The sequence below is a fragment of the Vipera ursinii genome (assembly GCF_947247035.1).
Source record: "Vipera ursinii genome assembly, chromosome: Z".
Lineage (NCBI taxonomy): Eukaryota > Metazoa > Chordata > Lepidosauria > Squamata > Viperidae > Vipera > Vipera ursinii.
This window is the reverse complement of record NC_139517.1, coordinates 15,352,759-15,373,190: the sequence shown is the minus strand read 5'-3', so window position 1 is coordinate 15,373,190 and position 20,432 is coordinate 15,352,759. Positions and strand designations below refer to the sequence as shown.

At 41.1% G+C, this 20,432-nt stretch overlaps 1 protein-coding gene across 2 annotated transcripts in view; it reads right to left on the bottom strand.

Annotated features, from left to right (window-relative positions):
* Window positions 1-6,389: 6,389 nt before the first annotated feature.
* The window catches only part of RPL28 (ribosomal protein L28), a 532,136-nt gene continuing 518,093 nt past the window's right edge, over window positions 6,390-20,432 (bottom strand). Inside the window, exons 1-5 of one of the 2 annotated variants that reach the window (XM_083379183.1) lie at window positions 10,426-10,528; window positions 8,580-8,672; window positions 8,255-8,378; window positions 7,274-7,392; window positions 6,390-6,523 (exon numbers count right to left, since the gene is read on the bottom strand). In XM_083379183.1, coding sequence (XP_083235309.1) covers window positions 6,434-6,523; window positions 7,274-7,392; window positions 8,255-8,378; window positions 8,580-8,660 — 414 coding nt within the window. In that variant the 5' untranslated portion in view covers window positions 8,661-8,672; window positions 10,426-10,528 and the 3' untranslated portion in view covers window positions 6,390-6,433. Of the gene's footprint in view, window positions 6,524-7,273; window positions 7,393-8,254; window positions 8,379-8,579; window positions 8,674-10,425; window positions 10,529-20,432 lie in introns of those variants that run through there. The other variant, XM_083379184.1, reaches the window with a different exon arrangement.

Genomic DNA, 20,432 nt, shown 5'->3' with positions numbered 1-20,432 from the left:
GAATTCATTTTAAATATGGCTTTTTTTAAATAAAAACTCCTTAGAGTTAGTATTTTAAAGTATAACTAAGAACCAAAGTGCAGCCATGTTTAACCGAAGCGTAAACTCTGTTACACATATAGCTTCTAGATGCCAATCAGGCATTCTTGTAGAAAAACGAGGGAAAACATAAATCTTTTATAATTGCAATTATCCAGTTTGGGTACCCCGAATTAGCAGGATGTTACAAATCATGTCACAAAAAAGGGAGTGAAGATTATACAGGAACAAAAGGGGCATTTGATCTAATAATTGGAGGGTCTGGTAATTGTAATGGTTGCTAGGCGGTCAGAAAGCATGTGACCAGGTTGGCCTATCAACTGGGCTCACTTTGGAAGGATGCCGCGTGATGTACGGGACAGGGTATAGGGTATAAAAACCTATGCAAAAATTGATTCAAGTGTGTACTCTGGGATTTGCCATTACCAAGAGTTCCACCGCTTTTGCAAAAGGTTTAGTAAAACTTGTTTTGTTCTCCAACACCCTTGGAGTTGAATTTTTATTCCTCACAATTGCATTAAGATGAAAATCTCCCTCAGACCAAAGCTCAGTTCCTGATGGACAGACACATGTCTATACAAGCAATGCTTAACTTACAACCATAATTGGAAGCAGAATTTCCACGGCTAAGCATGGCAGTTGTATTAAGTTGTGCCTGATTGTGCTGCTTTTTTTTCTTTTTTGCCATGGCTGTTAAGCAAATCATCGCAGTTGTTACGGGAATCGCAGTCATTAATTGAATCTGCCTGTCAAAAGCTGGCTAGACAGATCATGAATGGTGAGCACGTGATCCTAGGACACTGCAATGGTCCTAAATGGATGCTGGTTGCCAAGTGCCAGGATTTTGATCATGTGACCATGGGGATGCTGCAACAGTTATAACAGTTGTAAGTCCCTTTTTCACTGCTGTTGTAACTTTGGTTGCTACAGAAATGGTAATAAATCAAGGGCTACCTGCAGCTCATTTAGCAACAATAGTCTTGCAGTTGCCTTCTAGAATTTTTCCCCATTTCTTCATTTTTCCCTATACAGGTAGTCCTTCACATACAGTGTGACCACAATAAAGCCCCAAATTTCCGTCGCTAAGCAAGGCTGTTGTTAAGTGAGTTTTCCCCATTTTACGACCTTTCTTGCCACAGTTGTTCAGTGAATCACTGTAGTTGTTTACTGAATCATGAGGTCGTGGGGTTGTTGTAATGGTTGTGTGAAAACTGGTGATAAGTCGCTTTTTTCAATGCCATTGTAACTTCTGACAACGAATAGTTTAAGCACTATAGACTCTCACCCAAGCAAGGATCAGACCTAACATGTTTTAGCTTTACTGACATTGCCTAAGATTATCAGACACCAGCACCTAAGCTGGACAAAAAAATAAATAAATCCTTGAGTGGAGAGCATCTTATAATAATTACATATTACCTCATTGCACAACCTCATAGGAACGCTAATAAACCCCACGGTCTTGCGTGTCTTTTGGTGGTGTGACTTTTAAAAAACGCTTTGCAGTTTCTATAATCTTCACCTCCCAAACAGCAGATGCATCTATTGGCATTTACAGCTTAATAAATTATTAAAGCAGAGAAAACCTTTCTCAAAATATAAAAGAACAAACCCTCGAGGGGGGGAAAGGGGGGGAATTTGATGTGTAGCAGGGCTTGAAAAATGGTGAACGAATTTTAATGACTAAGCCAGGTTCCCATTTTGATATCATTAGCTTACCGATATCTTAGTATTTTCTATCACTTTATCCTCCAAATCTAATCAAGACACTTTGATTAGATTAATAATTGCCATTTTCACCTCCTCTCTCCCCTGGGCTGAGGACAGAAATTCTGCAAGTGACTAGGTGGTTTTGTAAATGGAAAGTGTTGAATTCCCCCTTCTCTTTCAAGTTACCAATATGCTTATCATATCCCCAGCTGCAACCTCAGTGAATAAGCTACCTATAATATGAGAAATGCAGATAATTGTGAGCTTCTGGGGAAAACAGTAGGATTAGAATGTAAAATAAAAGCTGGGATTCTGCCAGCTTTAAAAAAAACAAAAAACAAAGGCTTAAGTGAATTTTCTGCTACAGAAGGTGCTGTTTTATTTGCATTAATGTTATTTTTTTTCAACACTGCAAAGTTCCTTTTCAAAATAGGGCAAGCAGAATATCGTTCAATCATTTTCACCTATGTGTCTAAATAGGGCACAGCAAAGAGCCTAATTTGCAGAATTATCATTCACTGCATATACATTCAGCTGTTGTTGGTGATGTGAGGTAAATCTGCACCACCAGATTGCCTCAGTGTCGGTACTGGCCACTGTTTCTTGAGGACTAGCAACCATTTTGAGTGATTGCAAGTTATACAGAAATGGTGAAAAAACTAGAGCAGGGGTAGAAAACCTTGGCTCTTTTATGACTCGTGGACTTCAACTCCCAGAATTCCTGAGCCAGCCATGCTGAGGGGAAAGAGAGAGGTTTCCAAGCTGAGCCATGGTGGCTCAGGAATTCTGGGAGTTGAAGTCCACGAGTCATAAAAGAGCCAAGGTTGCCTACCTCTGCCCAAGCCCACCACTACAGAAATTTCGGGTCATTTTCTTTCCTGCTATGCATCCAAAGTAGTGATTTCTGACTTGTGCTAATACAAGTGGTGCTCTACTGTTCAGCCCCTGTGCTTAATTCTGTTGTAAGCAAATTGGGGATGCTGCAAAAGTAACTCTGAAAAATGATCGTAAGTCACAAGTTTCACTGCTGTTGTAACTTTGAATGGTTACTAAATGAACTGTTGTAAGTTGAGGACTACCTGTAAAAGGTTTGCTAATGGAAACCACACTCCTCAAAGACCCACTCAGGGAAAATTAAGCAATTGGTTTTTACTTTCCCACCATGAATGGGGAGGGATAAAGAAGCAAGGAACTACAAAAATTAGGGAAGGGGGGCATAGGAAATGTGTTCAAGACAGACTACTAGGCCATCACAATGGCCACAGGAGAGGAAGGGGCTGAAATTCAGAAAAGGATTTCTTTAGCTTGCTTTATTCCTACCCACTTTAGGTACAGGAGCTGAGGGGCTTAAATCTGTGAAGTTAGAGAAAAAAACTCACCCTTTATTAACAGCGTCATACTTTGCTACTCCAGCTTGCTTGTAAGTAAGGCAGGACAAGAAGCAATGGATGGAAACTAATCAAGGAGAGAAGCAACCTAGAACTAAGGAGTTCCTTAGATTAGAGATCCCCAACCTTTTGAGCACCAGGGACCGGTTCCGTGGAGAGAGGTTTTCTGTGGACCGGAGGGGACGTGGTTTCATGTACTGCCTGCATCCCATGGATGGGGGCTTTGCTTGTTTGCGTGGACCGGTTTCTGGCACGCTGCGGTCCAGTGCCGGTCCATGGACCTGGGGTTGGGGACCCCTGCCTTAGATAGTTACACCTATATTAGGAAGGCATTTTGAAAAGAATTCTACACTATAACCAAGACCTCCTAGAAGGAACAAAACCATTTGCTTTCAATCTAGCTGCCACCTCAGTTGTGGCATCAAGGAGAGTGAGACTTATGAAACAGATTGATTACATGTGACCCCCCCCCCCAAGTTTAAGAATAAGATCTGTCTGGGCTCTGCTGGGACTATAAAGCCATAACCTTGATTTCATTGGCCTTGCAAGGGTACCTTGGTGTTCCGAGCTTGGCTTTCTTGCAGACATTTCATTACCCAAACTAGGTAATAACATCAGTGCCAGTAAGGGGTGGGCTTTGTTCTCAGTTTATATTCTAGTCTGTGACTTGCCCTGCCAGCATGGCTGGGGGTGGTCTTATACGGTAGGTTCCTTTGTTGAGCTATTTACTGTTGCTTGTTTGGCAGTTCTTTGATTGGGGCATTGTTTAGATCGAGGTAGGCAACCTTGGCTCTTTTATGACTCGTGGACTTCAATTCCCAGAATTCCTGAGTCAGCATGAGGAATTCTGGGAGTTGAAGTCCACAAGTCATAAAAGGGCCAAGTTTGAAGACCCCTGCGACTAGAATATACACTGAGAGAAAACCCCACTTCTTATTAGCACTGATGAAGTAACCTAGTCTGGGTAATGAAATGTTCACCAGAAAACAACCAAGCTCAGAGAGCACCAAGGATCTGTCATTTCAACCTTGAGCTATACAGTCCTCAACTTACAAGAGTTCATTTAGTGACCATTCAGTTACAGTGGCACTGAAAAAAGTGACCATTTTTCACACGACCACTGCAGCAGCCTCACGGTCTCGCGATCAAAATTCAGATGCCCGGCAACTGACTCAGACTTATGACGGTTGCAGTGTCCCAAGGTCATGTGATCCCCTTTCGCAACCTTCTCACAGGCAAAGTTAATGGGGAAGTAGATTCACTTAACAACCCCGTTACTAACTTAACTGCAGTGATTTGCTTAACAACCAGGGTAAGAAAGATCATAAAATGAGGCCAAACTCACTTAACAAATGTCTCTTGGCAACAGAAATTTTGGGCTCAATTGTCACAAGTAGAGGACCTCCTATACTCTCGTTTATTGGCTTGCAAAGTTAATTTGCTACAGCCAGCTCAATTTTGACGGCCCATAGTCAGTCCAATTGCAGGACTATCGCATCTTGGCCGCTTTTAGGAAGAGAAGCAAAGATTTATTTACTGGAAAGCCCATCTTTCTTGTTGAATATCTCAAAAGCCATCCAGTCACCGTGGCATGAGATAGCCAAATGCACACAGCACCTATAGATGTCAAACTGCTGGCCCGCGGGCCAGACACATCATCCAGAAGCTGCACCCACCCCATTGCCAGCAATGGCAAAACCGTCCCAATATGTTGCGCAATGTCACGTGATGTCGCGAGTTTGACATATCTGCTATAGATACAGAGTAAACAATCAGGTTCCTTCATTGACTTTTGCTGTATCGTTTATTAAGTATTTCCTTTGGGTTTGTGTCCCCTAAAAATGCTTCTCATCAACTAGCATTAATTACTTGGCTGTAGCAACAGCGTAGACAAGGGTACGTAAATCCAACCTCTTGAAATCTAGGACAAAAGGATAAAACTGAAAATAAACCACCACCCTAGATTTGCTTCAGCTCTTAACTGCCACCTTATGGTTGCAAAGCCAATTAACCATCTCAAATACCACTCTCCCTATGAGATAGCGTAAACATCTTAAATCTATTTCAGTTTTTGCCTTTTCTCCTAACCTACGCTTTTAACAGCTCAGTTCCAGAAAAAAAAAGATATTTCTTTGGAAGGAAGATATTTTAGCAGTACACTTTACCAGGAATTGATTATAATAAATTCACCTTGTAAACAATGAAGTCAAGAGACTGTAACTGGCAAAAGGATAGCCCAACACAGGTATTTAACCACCAACAATCTGATCAGGATAAATTTAAAGTTTTCCTGGTTTAACTAAGATCACAGACTGGTCTCTCTTTTCACAGCACCTTTAAGATTCTGCTGATTAGTTCAAGACGTCATAGAGAGGGAAAAACCTACACTGATTTTGCATTGATGCTTAGCAAAAAGGCCTGTGTGTCAACATACAAGGAAATGGACTGATTTCTGCTTTTAAAAAGCAACTCTTGCTTGTAGTTAATGTAATTTTCAAGGTAGAAGAAAAAAAGTGGAAGGGAACCATGGAGATCACCCGGAGTTCCTCAGATAGTTACTCATACCGTATGCACACTTATCGTAGGAAAGCATTTTCAAAAGAATCTGCACCAGACCCAAGACCTCCTAAAAAAGGAGCAAAACCATTTCCATTCCAACTAGCTGTGACCTCAGTTGTGGCATCAAGGAAGGAGGGAGGGAGACTTAATTAAAATCAAACATGACTTGAAACTTAAGTTGCAAATCCATGTTATTTTTCAAATCCCATCCCACTACAGAAATTGCAATTTTGGGGACATTTATTTGGTTTTCAGAATAAGTGGAAACAGCCCAAGTTCATTTTTTGGAGGAAAGAAGCAATCCCATGACTAAAAAGGTAAAGGTTCCACTGCACATGCGTGGTAGTCGTTTCCGACTCTAGGGGCCGGTGCTCATCTCCGTTTCAAAGCTGAAGAGCCAGTACTTGTCCAAGGACATCTCCGTGGTCATGACTAGACGCCAAAGGCGCACAGAACACTGTTACCTTCCCACCGTAGTGGGACACGGTGGCTCAGTGGGTTAGGACGCTGAGCTTGTCGATCAGAAGGTTGGCAGTTTGGCGGGTCAAATCCCGAGTGCCGCGTAACAGAGTGAGCGCGTTACTCGTCCCAGCTTCTGCCAACCTAGCAGTTTGAAAGCACGTAAAAATGCAAATAGAAAAATAGGGACCACTACTATCCCATGACTAGAGATTTATAAATGACAGACATTCTGGTCTCTGGTTTTATTCCTTTATTGGATAATTTGAGAACTGTTTTTATGCAGTCTTGGGAGCCCTAGTCCTCTTCTTCTTCACCACCACGGGCTTCTGGCTGCGCAGAATTGCACTGGCCCGACGCAAGGCAGCCTGGAATAGAGGGAGAAAAAGGGGGTAGTGAATAAACTCCAGATACATTTCTTCTCTCCTCAAATCCAACATTTCCTAATGTTTATATGCATGCTGTTCTCATTCCTCAAACAACTCTGAGTCAAGCTTTTAACCCTTTTACCTGTATCTGTTCTGATCACACTCTCATAATCTTAACTGAGATATGGGCAATAAAAGGCCCACAGCTGTTGGGGTGCCCAAGCATTCTCAGTATTTTAAAAAGGGCAAAAAATGGCTGAGTCAAAAAAAATACACAAAAGATTTGGAGCAATACTTTTTTAAGGCTTTCAGATTATTGAACCAGGGTGCCCAACCTGCTGAGACTGCGAAACCCTGGTTCAAATTACACATAAGTTTTTTTTTCTAATTTACTCCATAATTTGAACATGCAGTACACCTTCTTAATCAACCCACTCTTCACTTCAAAATGCCAGGGTTTAGGATTTAGAGCAGGGATCTCCAACCTTGACAACTTTTAAGACTTGTGGACTTCATCTCCCAGAATTCCTCAGCCAGCTGGGAGCTGAAGTCCGCAAATCTTAAAAAGTTGTTAAGGTTGCAGGGTCCTGATTTAGAGTACAAAGACTCGTATTTTGCATTCCTTTCTAGCTGGATGGAGCAGTTTGGTTTATCATGAATCACTACTACATACTAATTGGATTAATGGAAGCTTGATGAAATCCATCCAAGCGCCACCTTGCAGAGGGAGAATCCAGAAGGCTGACTTACCATGCGCAAATCCTTGCGGTAATTATTCTTGCGAATAATATGGCGGAGGCTGCTAAGAGTGGCCCGTGCATTCTTGTTGATGGTGATTTTTTCATAGGAAGTGGCTGGTTTTCGCTGGCCTGAGAAGCAGAAGAGTGTAGACTATTAATGCAGGTTCTACCAGATACACTTTGGTATCTACAGTTAGACACTGGAGACTAAAATAGCTCATTACAGGACACAAAGAGTTTCAGAATATAACTTACCCAGGCCTTTTAACTATTTTAAATGCACGATTTTGCAAACTTATGGTTTAATTTAGAAATATTTTTGACATGTTGGTTGTATTTTTGAGTGGCTCAGAATCATTATGAGATGTAATAGTTGCTTCTGGTTCCACAAAACTGATATAAATTCATCAGAGCTTTATATGCAGACACAGGCAACTTTTTTTGTCCTTGAGCCTCATCAATTTGCATAATCCATAGTTCAAGAATCACCATATTATTTCTATCATTTCCTAAACTGCCTAACAAAATGAAATTCAATGTAGAGAAGAGTAAGGCTTTACACTTGGGCAAGAAAAATAAAACGTACAGGTACAGATGTACGGCTACATCTGGCTCAACAGCAGTAGCTATTTAAGAGATCTAGACATCCTAGTGAAACCGCTTAAATATGAGCCACCAATGTGCTGCAGCTGCCCGAAGAGCCAATGCAGTCCTAGGCTGCATTAAGGGATAGAAGCAAGGTCAAGTGAAATTTAGTACCGCTTTATAAAGCTTTAGTAAGGCCACACTTAGAAGTTGTGGGTGCTCCATCACTGGAGGCTTTTAAGAAGAGACTGGACAGCCACTTGTCTGGAATAGTATAAGTTGTCTCCTGCTTGAGCAGAGGCGGGGGGGGGGGGGCTGGAGTAGAAGACCTCCAAGGTCGCTTCCAACTTTTTCCTTTCTACCTTCTCTGTTCAGTATGAATTTGCTTTAACCCGAGCACACCCACCTGCACGCTTCTTCAGGACTACAACAATGCCCTTCCCATCAGCGGCTGGTTCTACCCCAACTGTCTTGCGATGTATCAGACCGTTGTAACGGAAGGAGTTACGTGCCTTAAGGTTGTTGGGCTCCTTTAAAGAAAGAAAAACACTTTTTGTTAGAATTCCTTGCAACTTAACAATGAAGAGTTTTGCCAGCTAAAGGCAGGAATTTTATCTGAAAAGGGAATATATGAATAATAGAAGGTTCAAAGTCCAGGAAAGCTTAAGAACACCCTAGAATGGTTTGCAACGAGGCTGTCAGTTTGGAAGATGGTAGGAAGTGTGGCTCACCGTGCTGTAAGTTTGCTTGTTCCTTTTAATAAGGAAACTTGAGCAGTTGCGTACGATCATCCACTGCAGATGAGCTGACATTGTGGAGAATTCCTGGGCAAGGGAAGACCAAGCAAACATTCATGTTTTATACAACTCATTTAATTTCAAAATCCCAGAGCTGAGTGATTTCTCTTTAAAGTCCAACGGTATTCATATTCCTTTCAATGCCAAATATATATATGTTTTAATGTCACTGCTACTTTCAAGTTTATGCTTGCTATTTCATATTATTCTAGTTTATTTACATTTTTTTTCCTGGGTCTTTGAAACAAATGTAAAATAATGTAGTGAAAGAGCTTTTTCCAACTCGATAGGCTATATTCCTAATTCCTTTACGTTTTCCACGCCACTTGAGGACCCCAGAATTGAACATCTGGAAAAGATGATTTTTAAAAATGAAGAATCCAACTGAAACATAAAAGACTGGTTATTTGAGTAAAAGGCACCCTTTGCCAATAAGTCCTAAAAATTATTCTTTTAGTTTTTCCTCCTCTGCAAATAGCGGCAAAGCTGAAATAGTAGCACAAATGAAAATTAGGGCAACTCTTTCTCCCATCATCTTCCTTCCACTAAAGCAGGGGTAGGCAACCTCGGCTCTTTTATGACTTGTGGACTTCAATTCCCAGAATTCCTGAGCCAGCTTGGCTGGCTCAGGAATTCTGGGAGTTGAAGTCCACGAGTCATAAAAGAGCCGAGGTTGCCTACCACTGCACTAAAGGATTCACGAAATTAAAGCAATGTTCCTTTTTTAAAAAAATACTTCCCTTCAAAAAATGAAGAGGACCACCAGGCACCATCTCGACCTGGCTCTTCGAGCTCTCTGGCCCAGGCTGAGAATTAATTTTAATTTTTAACTGGGGTTTTATTTATGCAGGGACGAATATAATTTTTTTTTCAATTTGTTTTTAACTTTTGTATCTTTGTTTTTTTAATCACCCTGTAAACCGCCCTGAGTCCTTCGGGAAAGGGTGGTATATAAATGTAATTAATTAATTAAATAAATAAATACGTAGTTTATTGGCCAACATAAGCCATTTCGTCTCATCTGCGTGCGAAAAAACCCGACTGCATTACGAAGTTCCCGAAAGCCTGTTTTAAACAGGAGGGAAACACTCCACATCCTTCTGCCTATAAGAAAAAAAGCGTTCAGCGCAAGGCGTAATCCCTTAAAACGATATCCACTGAGACTCAAGTGAATCCGTTTTTTTAAAAAGGTTTAGATCTTGCTGTAAACACCCAGCATGTCCCGTGAAAACCTGATGTGCCGAGCTTGAATATAATGTGATTGAAGGCGGCGGGGGGGGGAGGGAGGGGCATTCAATTTTTCTTCCTGGGCATCTATATTCACAACACGTAAGGACGGAGGATTAGTGCCTGCAATTAGTGCAGGTTCGAGTCCCACCAGGCTCAAGGTTGACTCAGCCTTCCATCCTTCCGAGGTAGGTAAAATGAGGACCCAGATTGTTGGGGGCAATTAAGATGACTTTGTAATAATGCCGCTTGGGGTGTGTGTGTGTGTGTGTGTGTGTGTGTGTGTGCGCGTGAAAGCCCTAATAAGCAGGCATATACATAGAATGAAGGCTACTGCTAAGCTTGTAAGCCGCCCTGAGTCTTCGGAGAAGGGCGGGATATAAATGGAATTAAAATAAATAAAATAATAAATTGATATTTTCGACCACGTGGCGCCTTTTTTTAAACAACCCCCCCCAGAAGGCTCTGTCCTTATCCCCCATTTCTATCCATTTCTTTGCCACCCACGACAGCGTCTCCCCCTTGGACAAACACGCGCGGCCCTAGACCTCACCGCCTCTCGCCGATACCGCGACCGGAAGCGGAAAAAGAAGGGCTGAGCCGCGGCGAGGGGATTTTATACGCCTTTCCGCCTTTCGAGCAAACTCCTCCTCCTTCGAACTCCAGTCACTTCCGCTCTCCAAGCTACGAGCACTTCCGCCCCAGAACGGAAAGGCTTTCTTTCCCCCGCCCCCCCCCCCCCGTCTGAGCCATCCGTGTAAATCCATAAAGCAGTTTCACCATAGAGACGTCAATGGTAGAGGGGCAACGACTAAAGAGTAGCCCGGAGAGTCGCCTCTTTCGGAAACCATCGGATGCGCTTCGGAGATGCTCGGAAACGAATCGGGCTACCTCGGCGGTCGTTTCGGAGGAGCTCGACCGTCCGTCGAGAGCGGCCCTCCCTGAGGTCTCCGAAAGTCACGTGGGTAGGGGAAAGTGCGGAATTTATTTCCATTTCGTGAGATATGTAGAACGTTGACATATCCCGCGACTCGGGACCAATCAGAAGCCTCTGGGACTGTTTCCCCGGAGATAGCCGAATGCGTTCGTGCCCCTCCTACAATAGGAAGTGTGTATTCATTGTTCACCTCGCTGCTTTGTTGTCTCTTGCAGATGCGGAGGGCAGTATTTAGTGACGAGCACAATATTGCCCAATTGAAAAAAAAACGTTTTTAAAAATGTAGTTGTCATTGGGATTAATAACAGTCCGGCTGGGAATTCTGGGAACTGTATTCCTTTTAAATCTTCTAAGTTTTGTATGGTATGATTTTAACTGCCCTGTAAACCGCCCTGAGTCCTATGGGAATAGGGCGGTATATAAATCTAAATAAATAATAAATAAATATAAATAAATAAATAAATAAATAAATAAATAAATAAATAAATAAATAAATAAATAAATAAATAAATAAATAAATAAATAAATAATAAATAGATATGGAGAGTTCCACAGTTGTTACACCCGGAGGTTACTTAGACCAGGAGGGGTACCAAAATGATCGTTTGTCCATGGAGAGTTCCACAGTTGTTACACCCGGAGGTTACTTAGACCAGGAGGGGTACGAAAAAGATCGTTTCGTCCATCTTACCAGAACATTGTCTTTCTAAAAAAAAACAACAAAAAAAACACGTTTAATTTTGTAACCTTTACCATATTGAAGTTTTGGCATCCATCCATCCATCCATCTTGCCAAAGGTGATTCTTGGTAGCTTAACAACCATTCAGTTAATAGATTATGATTATTATATATCTTTTAACTCTGTAATCAGCTTTGGGAAGTGGGGGAGGGGGAGGGGGGTTTAAGGGGGGGTTGGGGAGGGGATAATATTGTAATTTTTATAAAACTTTTCAATAAAAAAATAAAAAAAACAACAACAACCATTCAGTTAAAATGCAGTATAAAACGTGACCGAAATAAATAGGGATTTAAATTTAAAATTCAGTTAAAATAAAATTGACCAGGTTGGGGGAGCAAAGTGTGTCCTAAATCATACCTTTCCACGTTGCAGAAAACTCAAGAAGTTGATATACAAAACATTCAAATAAATTAGTAATAGTAACATTGGGGACAGCCAGATTCATTTAACATTGTAAATAATTATTAAATGAATCTGGCTGCCCCATTGACTTTGCTTGTCAGAAGGATCACATTATTCCAGGACAGTGCAACCATCATAAATATGAGCCAGTGGCCAAGCACCCAAATTTTGATCACATGGCTGTAGAGATGCTACAACGGTCAAGTGAGAAAAAAAGTCATAAGTTACTCTTTTCAGTGTTGTTAACTTCAAGTGGACACTATAAAAATAAATTCAGCCTTAATAATGATTAATAAATGAGGACTGAAATTTCCTATTATGGTTGGAAAGTTTCTGTACTTCACCTCTAGTTCACCTTACAATATTAAAGTCTGTATAATTCTTGCTTCATTGATTGTATCTCTCCGTGAAAATCTTGACAAGTTGCAAGATCCTTTGGATCCATTCAATAATCTAGAAAGACCCTTGCCTTAAGTAAAAGAAAGAAAGAAAGAAAGAACATTGGCAGATTTTTCCTTCTCAAATCCCCAATTAAGATTTATAAATATAGGAAAAAGAAAACATAGTATTAAAATATATAGTTTATTTCAATATTCCTCCCCCATTTTTGAAAGAAATAGAAGTATTCCTCGTGAGTGCCAGATTACTGTTTGGTATTCCACGGTCTTAATTTTTTTTTACAAACACATTAAAAATAGCGTTGGGGTTTAAATCATGTTGTAGCCAGTATCATGACTTGATTCCCGGTGTGCAAAGATCCTAGCTAACCCATGTAATTTGAACAAGTTTTAAGACCAATCTGGGGTATCCCTCAAATGTTAGAGGAATTTTTGGAGAGAAGATTAGACTTCAGAAGTAACTGATTCTCTGTGATTGTATGAGCCAGTGGAATAGGGTGCACATAATATGGTGCGTTTTCTGCTAAAAGGCTTCAGAACTTGGATGGTCATCTGTCAGAGATAGGGTAGTGGATCCTGCCCTGAATGGAGGGTTAGACTACATGACCTCCGTGATCCCAACTCCATGGTTCTTGCATGCAAAGCATAAGTAAACACATCACCACCTCACACCCAACCACTTGCATCTGTGATGTTCTTTGCTCCTTTCAGTTAATTTCCTGGGGTATTTTTTATTCCCCGAGAACAGAGCAACAACAGTCTATAATGGGATATTTTCCCCACCTTTCCCCCACCTGCCCACCCCTCTGCATACCCAACCACGGAAGAAGTAACTGGGTCCCACCCCTACCAGATTCTGCAACGCCTCCCCACGCACATCAATTAGTTTTCCAAACACTTCCCCTTCATCTTCTCCAGAACGTTATTTTTTCTGCTTTTGCACCTTTTGTTCTGCCCAGGATTTAGATGATGTTTTTAATGCTGCCTTCTGACTTGCTTTATCTCTCTCAGTGTGTAATCTTTCACACTACCCCATGATTTGTGTTGTATTTCCTTGCTGTCTCACACCTTCCCTTTTTCCATTTATTTTCTCCTACCATGTAATCTTTCTTTGCCCTCCCCACCCCACACCTTTAAAATATATTTTATCCACTTCCCCCTCTTAACTCTTCAGATCTAATTTTACACCGTTCTTCTGCAGCCCTGGCTTTGTAAATTGCTTTTAGCGGTTATCTGCAACAAGTCCCGATGTAGTCTGGATCTGGAGGAAACACTAAAAAGGCAACTTGAATGCCCCTTCCGCAACAGAAGTGTGTATGTGGGGTGGGGGTGGGGGGGGTGACTGACCCATTGACCCAAGTGATTGGTGAGTAACCAGTAGACATCTCTATAGTTCCTTGTCTATGGAGCATCTCCATTTCAAAAAGGAAGAAGAGACTGCAAACCTAGGAATCTGTCCAAATCTGATCAGATCAAGCCGATTCAGTGCAAGGTTGTCACCTTATAGTCCTACACGGCATGGGGTCAGGTTATTTCACGGATCACCTTTTCCCAGTTACATCTACCTGACAGGCTGGGAAGATAGGGTATAGCCAATACTCCAGAAGATAGGCTTAAAATACAGGAGGATCTGGACAGACTGGAACACTGGGCGCTATCTAACAAAATGAAATTCAATGGTGAAAAAAGTAAGGTTCTCCATTTAGGCAGGAAAAATCAAATGCACAGGTATAGTATAGGTGGTACCTTGCTCAATAGTAGTAACTGTGAGAGGGATCTCAGAGTCCTAGTAGATAATCACTTCAATATGAGCCAGCAGTGTGCTGCAGCTGCCAAAAAAGCCAACACAGTGCTAGGCTGCATTAACAGAGGGATATGGTTGGCCATATAAATTTTCTAAATCAGGGGTACCCAACCTGTGTGCCCCAGCCCAATACTGGGCCATGGCCTATTCACAACTGGTCCATGTGCATGTGCATGTGCATGCGCACGCGGCCCAATTCACACGAGCAGCATGGCCCGTGCTCACACAAATGAAGCTATGCACGGGCCTGCCCCTCACACAAAACCATCCCCTCTCCCCCCCCCCCGTGCTGAGCCACCAACCCAGAATGTTTGGGGAACATTGTTACAAATAGATAGATAGATAGATAGATAGATAGATAGATAGATAGATAGATAGATAGATAGATAGATAGATAGATGATAGATAGATAGATAGATAGATAGATAGATAGATAGATAGATAGAGATAGATAGAGATAGATAGATAGATAGATAGATAGATAGATAGATAGATAGATAGATAGATAGATAGATATGTTAACATACAAGGATATTTCTGGACTTTCACATTCCTACCAACGTCTCCATTTGGAACTGGCACAATGATGGCAAACCAATGACCTGTATGTCAAAAGTGACACACCATGATGTTTTGGTGACATGCCAGTGTTCGCCAACACCTGATAGCGATTCTCAAAAGCACATCCCATTCTTGCATGATTTTTGAAAGCCGAGTGAGAAGGCCCAGAGTGCTCTCATGCAATCTTCAGCACCTGCGAAAATGAGTTGGTCTAATTCGTATTTCATTTTTGTAATTTGATGTTTCCAAATATAATACATGGAACCATCGTGGCTGGACTATATATTTTTTTAAATAAATACATTTGCAAAGGACATATTTCTTTTGTTCGGCAGGGGTGTGACACACCAGCAGAGTCAAGTGAGGCATTTTCCAAATTTTTGACATGCCAAGCCCAAACGGTTTGCCATCACTGGACTAAGAGCACTGAATATAGGAACTTCTGCTGGGTATCATTTCAGTGTCAGTTTTCCAAACCTCTTTCACGCCAGCAGACAAGACCTTCCTAGAGTTCTTAAGGTTTATTTAGATGACCTCCAGGAAGTATAGAATTAAGATCACATGAAGTTCTAGTGTTGTTAGTTGCGAAGTCGTGTCCGACCCATCGCGACCCCATGGACAATGTTCCTCCAGGCCTTCCTGCCCTCTACCATCTCCTGGAGTCCATTTAAGCTCACGCCTACTACTTCAGTGACTCCATCCAGCCACCTCATTCTCTGTCGTCCCCTTCTTCTCCTGCCCTCAACCTTTCCCAGCATTAGGCTCTTCTCCAATGAGTCCTTCCTTCTCATTAGGTGGCCAAAGTATTTGAGTTTCAGCTTCAGGATCTGGCCTTCTAAAGAGCAGTCAGGGTTGATCTCCTCTAGGACTGACCGGTTTGATCACCTTGCAGTCCAAGGGACTCACAGGAGTCTTCTCCAGCACCAGAGTTCAAAGGCTTCAATTCTTTGGCGCTCAGCCTTTCTTATGGTCCAACTTTCACTGCCATACATTGCAACTGGGAAGACCATAGCCTTGACTATATGCACTTTTGTTGGCAGGGTGATGTCTCTGCTTTTTAGTGTGCTGTCTAGTTTTACCATGGCTTTCCTCCCCAGGAGCAAGCGTCTTTTAATTTCTTGGCTACAGTCCCCGTCTGCGGTGATCTTGGAGCCCAGGAAAATAAAATCTGTCACTAGTAGATTTCAAGTTCTAGTACCGCTTTACAAAACCTTAGTAAAACCACACTTGGAATACTGCATCCAGTTCTGGTTACCACATTATAAAAACAGATGTTGAGATTGTGGAAAGAGTGCAAAGAGGAGTAACAAGAATGATTAGGAGGCTGTAGGTTAAAACATACAAAGAATGGTTACAGGAATTGGGTATGTCTAGTTTAAGGAAAAGAAGGACTGGGGAGCCATGATAGTGGTGTTCCAATATTTGATGGGCTCCTACAAAGAAGAGGGGAGGGGTTTCAAACTATTTTCCAAAGCACCAAAAGACAAGAAACAATTGATGGAAACTAACCAAGGAGAGAAGCAACCTAGAATTAATGAGAAATTTCCTAACAGTGAGAGCAATCAACCAATGGAATAACTTGCCTTCAGAAGTTGTAGATGCTCCATCACTGGAGGCTTTCGGAAAGAGATTGGACACCATTTGTCTGAAATGGTATAGAGCAGGGGTAGGCAACCTTGGCTCTTTTATGACTCATGGACTTCAACTCCCAGAATTCCTGAGTCAGCTATGCTGACTCAGGAATTCTGGGAGTTGAAGTCCATGAGTCATAAAAGAGCCGAGGTTGCCTACCCCTGGTATAGAGTCTCCTGCTCGAGTAGGGGGTTGGACTAGAAGACCTCCAAGATCCCTTCCAATTCTATTTTTCTATGTTCTATGAGTAGTAGATGTGTCTGGGATGAAGTGGGGGTGGGGGACAATGTTCCTTACTACAGTAAGCAATCTATAAAGTAAGTGAACTCTGAATTCAATAAAAATCATTTGAATCTATTTATCCCATGTTTAGTTTCCTTGATAGTAACACTGAACAAACACAAGCACATAACAAATTTAGTGTTTATAATGCTCAGAATATTGACTGGGAGTAGGAAGAACCACTGGATTTGCCTTCAGACCATCTTTTCTTCCCCAAAATTGGAGTCCCTAAAACAAAATAAGGCTGGACAAAATCCGCTGGATCAGGCCCTGGCTGCATCCTGACCAGTCCCTGTTTGTATAGTGATGAATCACTGTAGGTCCATTGGAGAAGTTCCCAAACCCGGACCAGAGAATGAGACTCAACCTACTTCATAGCTTCCCAGGATTTAAAGCCATCTGCCTAGTATGCAGGAATTATTGGCACATTAGCAGCTATTGATAGCCTGATCCTCCAATGAACATCTCCAGTTCCTTTTTCGAACCACCCGAATGGGCTGCCATCACTCCAACTCCTGGCAATGAATTCTCCATTTAATTATGTGCTGGGTGAAACATCCTTTCTTCCCCTTTGTCTTAAATCTCCCTTCGATTGAGCTTCCACGGATGACCTTGAGCTCTAAAATGGGGGGGGGGGCGCGGGGGACCGGGGTGGTGGTGGAGGGAGATATCTCTTTGCATTATTGATGCCAGGCAGGGCTGTATATTCCTCTGTCATGTTTACTTTGTCTCTCCTCTGTTCGAAGCTCTTTAACTTTTGTAAAACCGGACAACACAAATAATTAGGGGACTGAAGAAAGTGTTTAATGCCAGCTGCTCTGCTCTTTCCACATGAAACACCTTCAGCCCCCTAATTATTTGGGGTGCCCTGTTTTGCAATAAATCTTGAGTTATTTAAATGTAGGACCCAGAGCATCTGCAGGAGAGGGTCCCCCCAAAAGCCCTGTCTCTTATATGCATGCAATGCATGATAAAAGAGGTGTGTGGTGATTGTGTGGTTGGGTCTGCCCTACTGATTTTTTTTAACCCTTCTTGTGGACACCCCTAGTTGAGATATTAGTATTTGTTTGTATCCCTCCTTTATTATTTTTAGAAATAACTCAAGGTGGTGAACATATCAACTTTTTGAAGCCCCACCCATCATGGCTAACAGAATGCTGGGAGTTGTAGTCCAGTGGATCTAGATGTTCTCAATAGGCAAGATATGAGAGAGAGGGAGAGAGAGAGAGAGAGAGAGAGAGAGAGAGAGAGAGAGAGAGAGAGAGAGAGAGAGAGAGAGAGAGAGAGAGAGAGAGAGAGATTATCTGTCTGCAGAACACCTCAAATTTAGTCCCTGGATTCGCCAGTCACAATGCCTTTGATGGCAAATGATTGGAGAATTCACTTCCTGAATATTGAGCTAGTTTGTTATGGGATGCCCTGAAGAGCAGGCTAGTAATTCCTCAAAGCAGTAAAATATAAGATAATAAACTCTGGCTTCCTTGGCCATCATTCAGCCTGACAAAATAATTTGCTTTCCATGAAAACTAAAGAAAACAATTTTGTTTCATTTCTTACAGCAAAGGCACTTTCTTGCCTTTCCTTGTTTGAGAGATGGCTGGATTCTGCAGCTTCCCACATTTCAAACAAAAATTCTCGAGGGAAACCATGATGAGGGCATTTCTCCCTTTGCATTTTTTTTTTTTTTGAAAATGGGAAGCATGGGCAGCTGGAAAGGCTTCTAAAGGGTGAAAAGATCCAAGCTGAAAGCAGTGCCATCTTCTGCCAGCTCCAATAATAAAATGAGTTCAAAAACCTCATTTGAAGAAATCAAAGAAAAGTCTCAAGCCTCCTGAAAATTAAAGAATAAAACAGAAGCCTTTTTCACAGAGGAAAGGGATGGCAAAGGAGAGTTTGGGCCAACCTTTCTTTCCCTCAGGTTTCCATTAACCTCCAGAGTTTGTGTGTCTGTGTGTGTGTCTGTGTGTGTGTAATGTTTGAGAATTTGTGTCAGGAAGGACAGAGATGATAATTAATACATAATTGGTTGCTTTGGGGGTTGATTGATTGGGAAGAAAATTGATGTTACATGGAATATCTCCTGCCATTCCACATGAAATGGAGTAAGTCATCTACTGCAGATGACATTGATATTCAGGCTACTGTTGTTGGTTTGTTCTGGGCTGCAAAAAGCAGGCCCCAAAATCGACATCATTAGGATAAGGGCAAGGTTCTCACAGAAGAGAGACAGAGAGAAAGAGTCACTCATGCTCACAGAGAAAAAAAAATTGTTGCTTGAGATGGATGGCTATAGAAATTGAATGAATAAAATAAATAAATAATCTAGCTTGCAGTTCTCCTTTTTCAGCAGCCCCTTTCTCCTTTAAATTTCATTTTTTCCCCTCTTTTGTCTTTCTTGAGACATGTAGGAAGCTTCCATTACTCTGTACATTTATAGTATAAGCTTTCGTGGATTATAGTTGATTTTATTGTACTGTAAACCGGCAAAAGGATCTGAATCAGGAATGTGAGCAGTAGAAGACGGAGGATATCAAGTGGGTTGAGAGCTAGACTTCTAGTATAAAATCCACTGTTTGTGACAAGGAAAAATATATTGTGTTAAAACATAATTGGAAAAAATAGAACGGTGCTTATTATGCGGGGAAATATATATGCCTTCTTCAGATTCTGTGACAGTTGAAAAAACAAAATCCTGAAGAAAATTGCGGGGTAAATCTGTTTGATTTGCATATGCTTAGATATTTTGTAGAATATGGATGACTTTAACACAGAATTTGAATAGTTGGCAAGAATTAGTATATCTACATGCATTTTTTCTCAATAAATAAGTAGGTAATGCACTGCTATAAATCTGAGATAACTGTGTACTGAATACATATTTCCACATTTTAACTGTACATGCTTTTTGAAATTCACCTTGAAATGTGATATTAAAATATTGATCATATTTAGAATTAGACATTTTTCTTTTAAAACTATTAGCAACCTAGTTTCTGTATATAGTTAGGGTTCATGATACACTGTAACAGAACAAGAAAATTGACATTTTGCTATTACACAAACCCATACACAATAAACCATTTGTACTATAATTTTATTTGGGTAACATCCATTCATGATTCAACTTGAGCTAATTAAAATATTCAAAAGTGCTCATAAGTCAGTATCATTATTGAAAATAATATTTTCTTGAAATATTGGCAAAGTTGGTTATCCATTCTATGTTTCTATACAGTTCTCTAATATAATATATTTATATTTTGTGTAGCTGTTATGCTTTCAAAAATATAAAAAGCAATAATGTCAATAAAAGAAAATGTGGATCTACCTTGTATGAAAAAAAACATACAGAGAATAAATATGAATTGAAAATGATTTACACGGGGTACATTTTGTATCCAATTTGATTTATCATCAAGTAACAAGAATGGTTAATGCCATTCACAGAATTTGGATATGCAGATAAGAGGGCCATGAGGATTAAGCCAACTGTACTAGAGCATCACTCAGCTCCCCAGTCTCCATTTTGTTCCAGAAGTTTGTTCCAAATTCTTCTTCTGCACATAATTCACAAAGTAATCCTAAAATGGATGAGAAAGTGCCAGAGGAAAGAGTTTCTACTGGTATTTCTACCCATAGGATGGCTCATTTTCAAAAGTATATTTTCTCTCACGTTCCAAAGACACATCTTGTTGCCTCCATGAAGAATATTGAATATAGAACACCAAAGCTGGAAGGGACCTTGGAGGTCTTCTAATCCAACCCTCTGCTCGAACAGGAGACTCTATACCAGGGGTCTTCAAA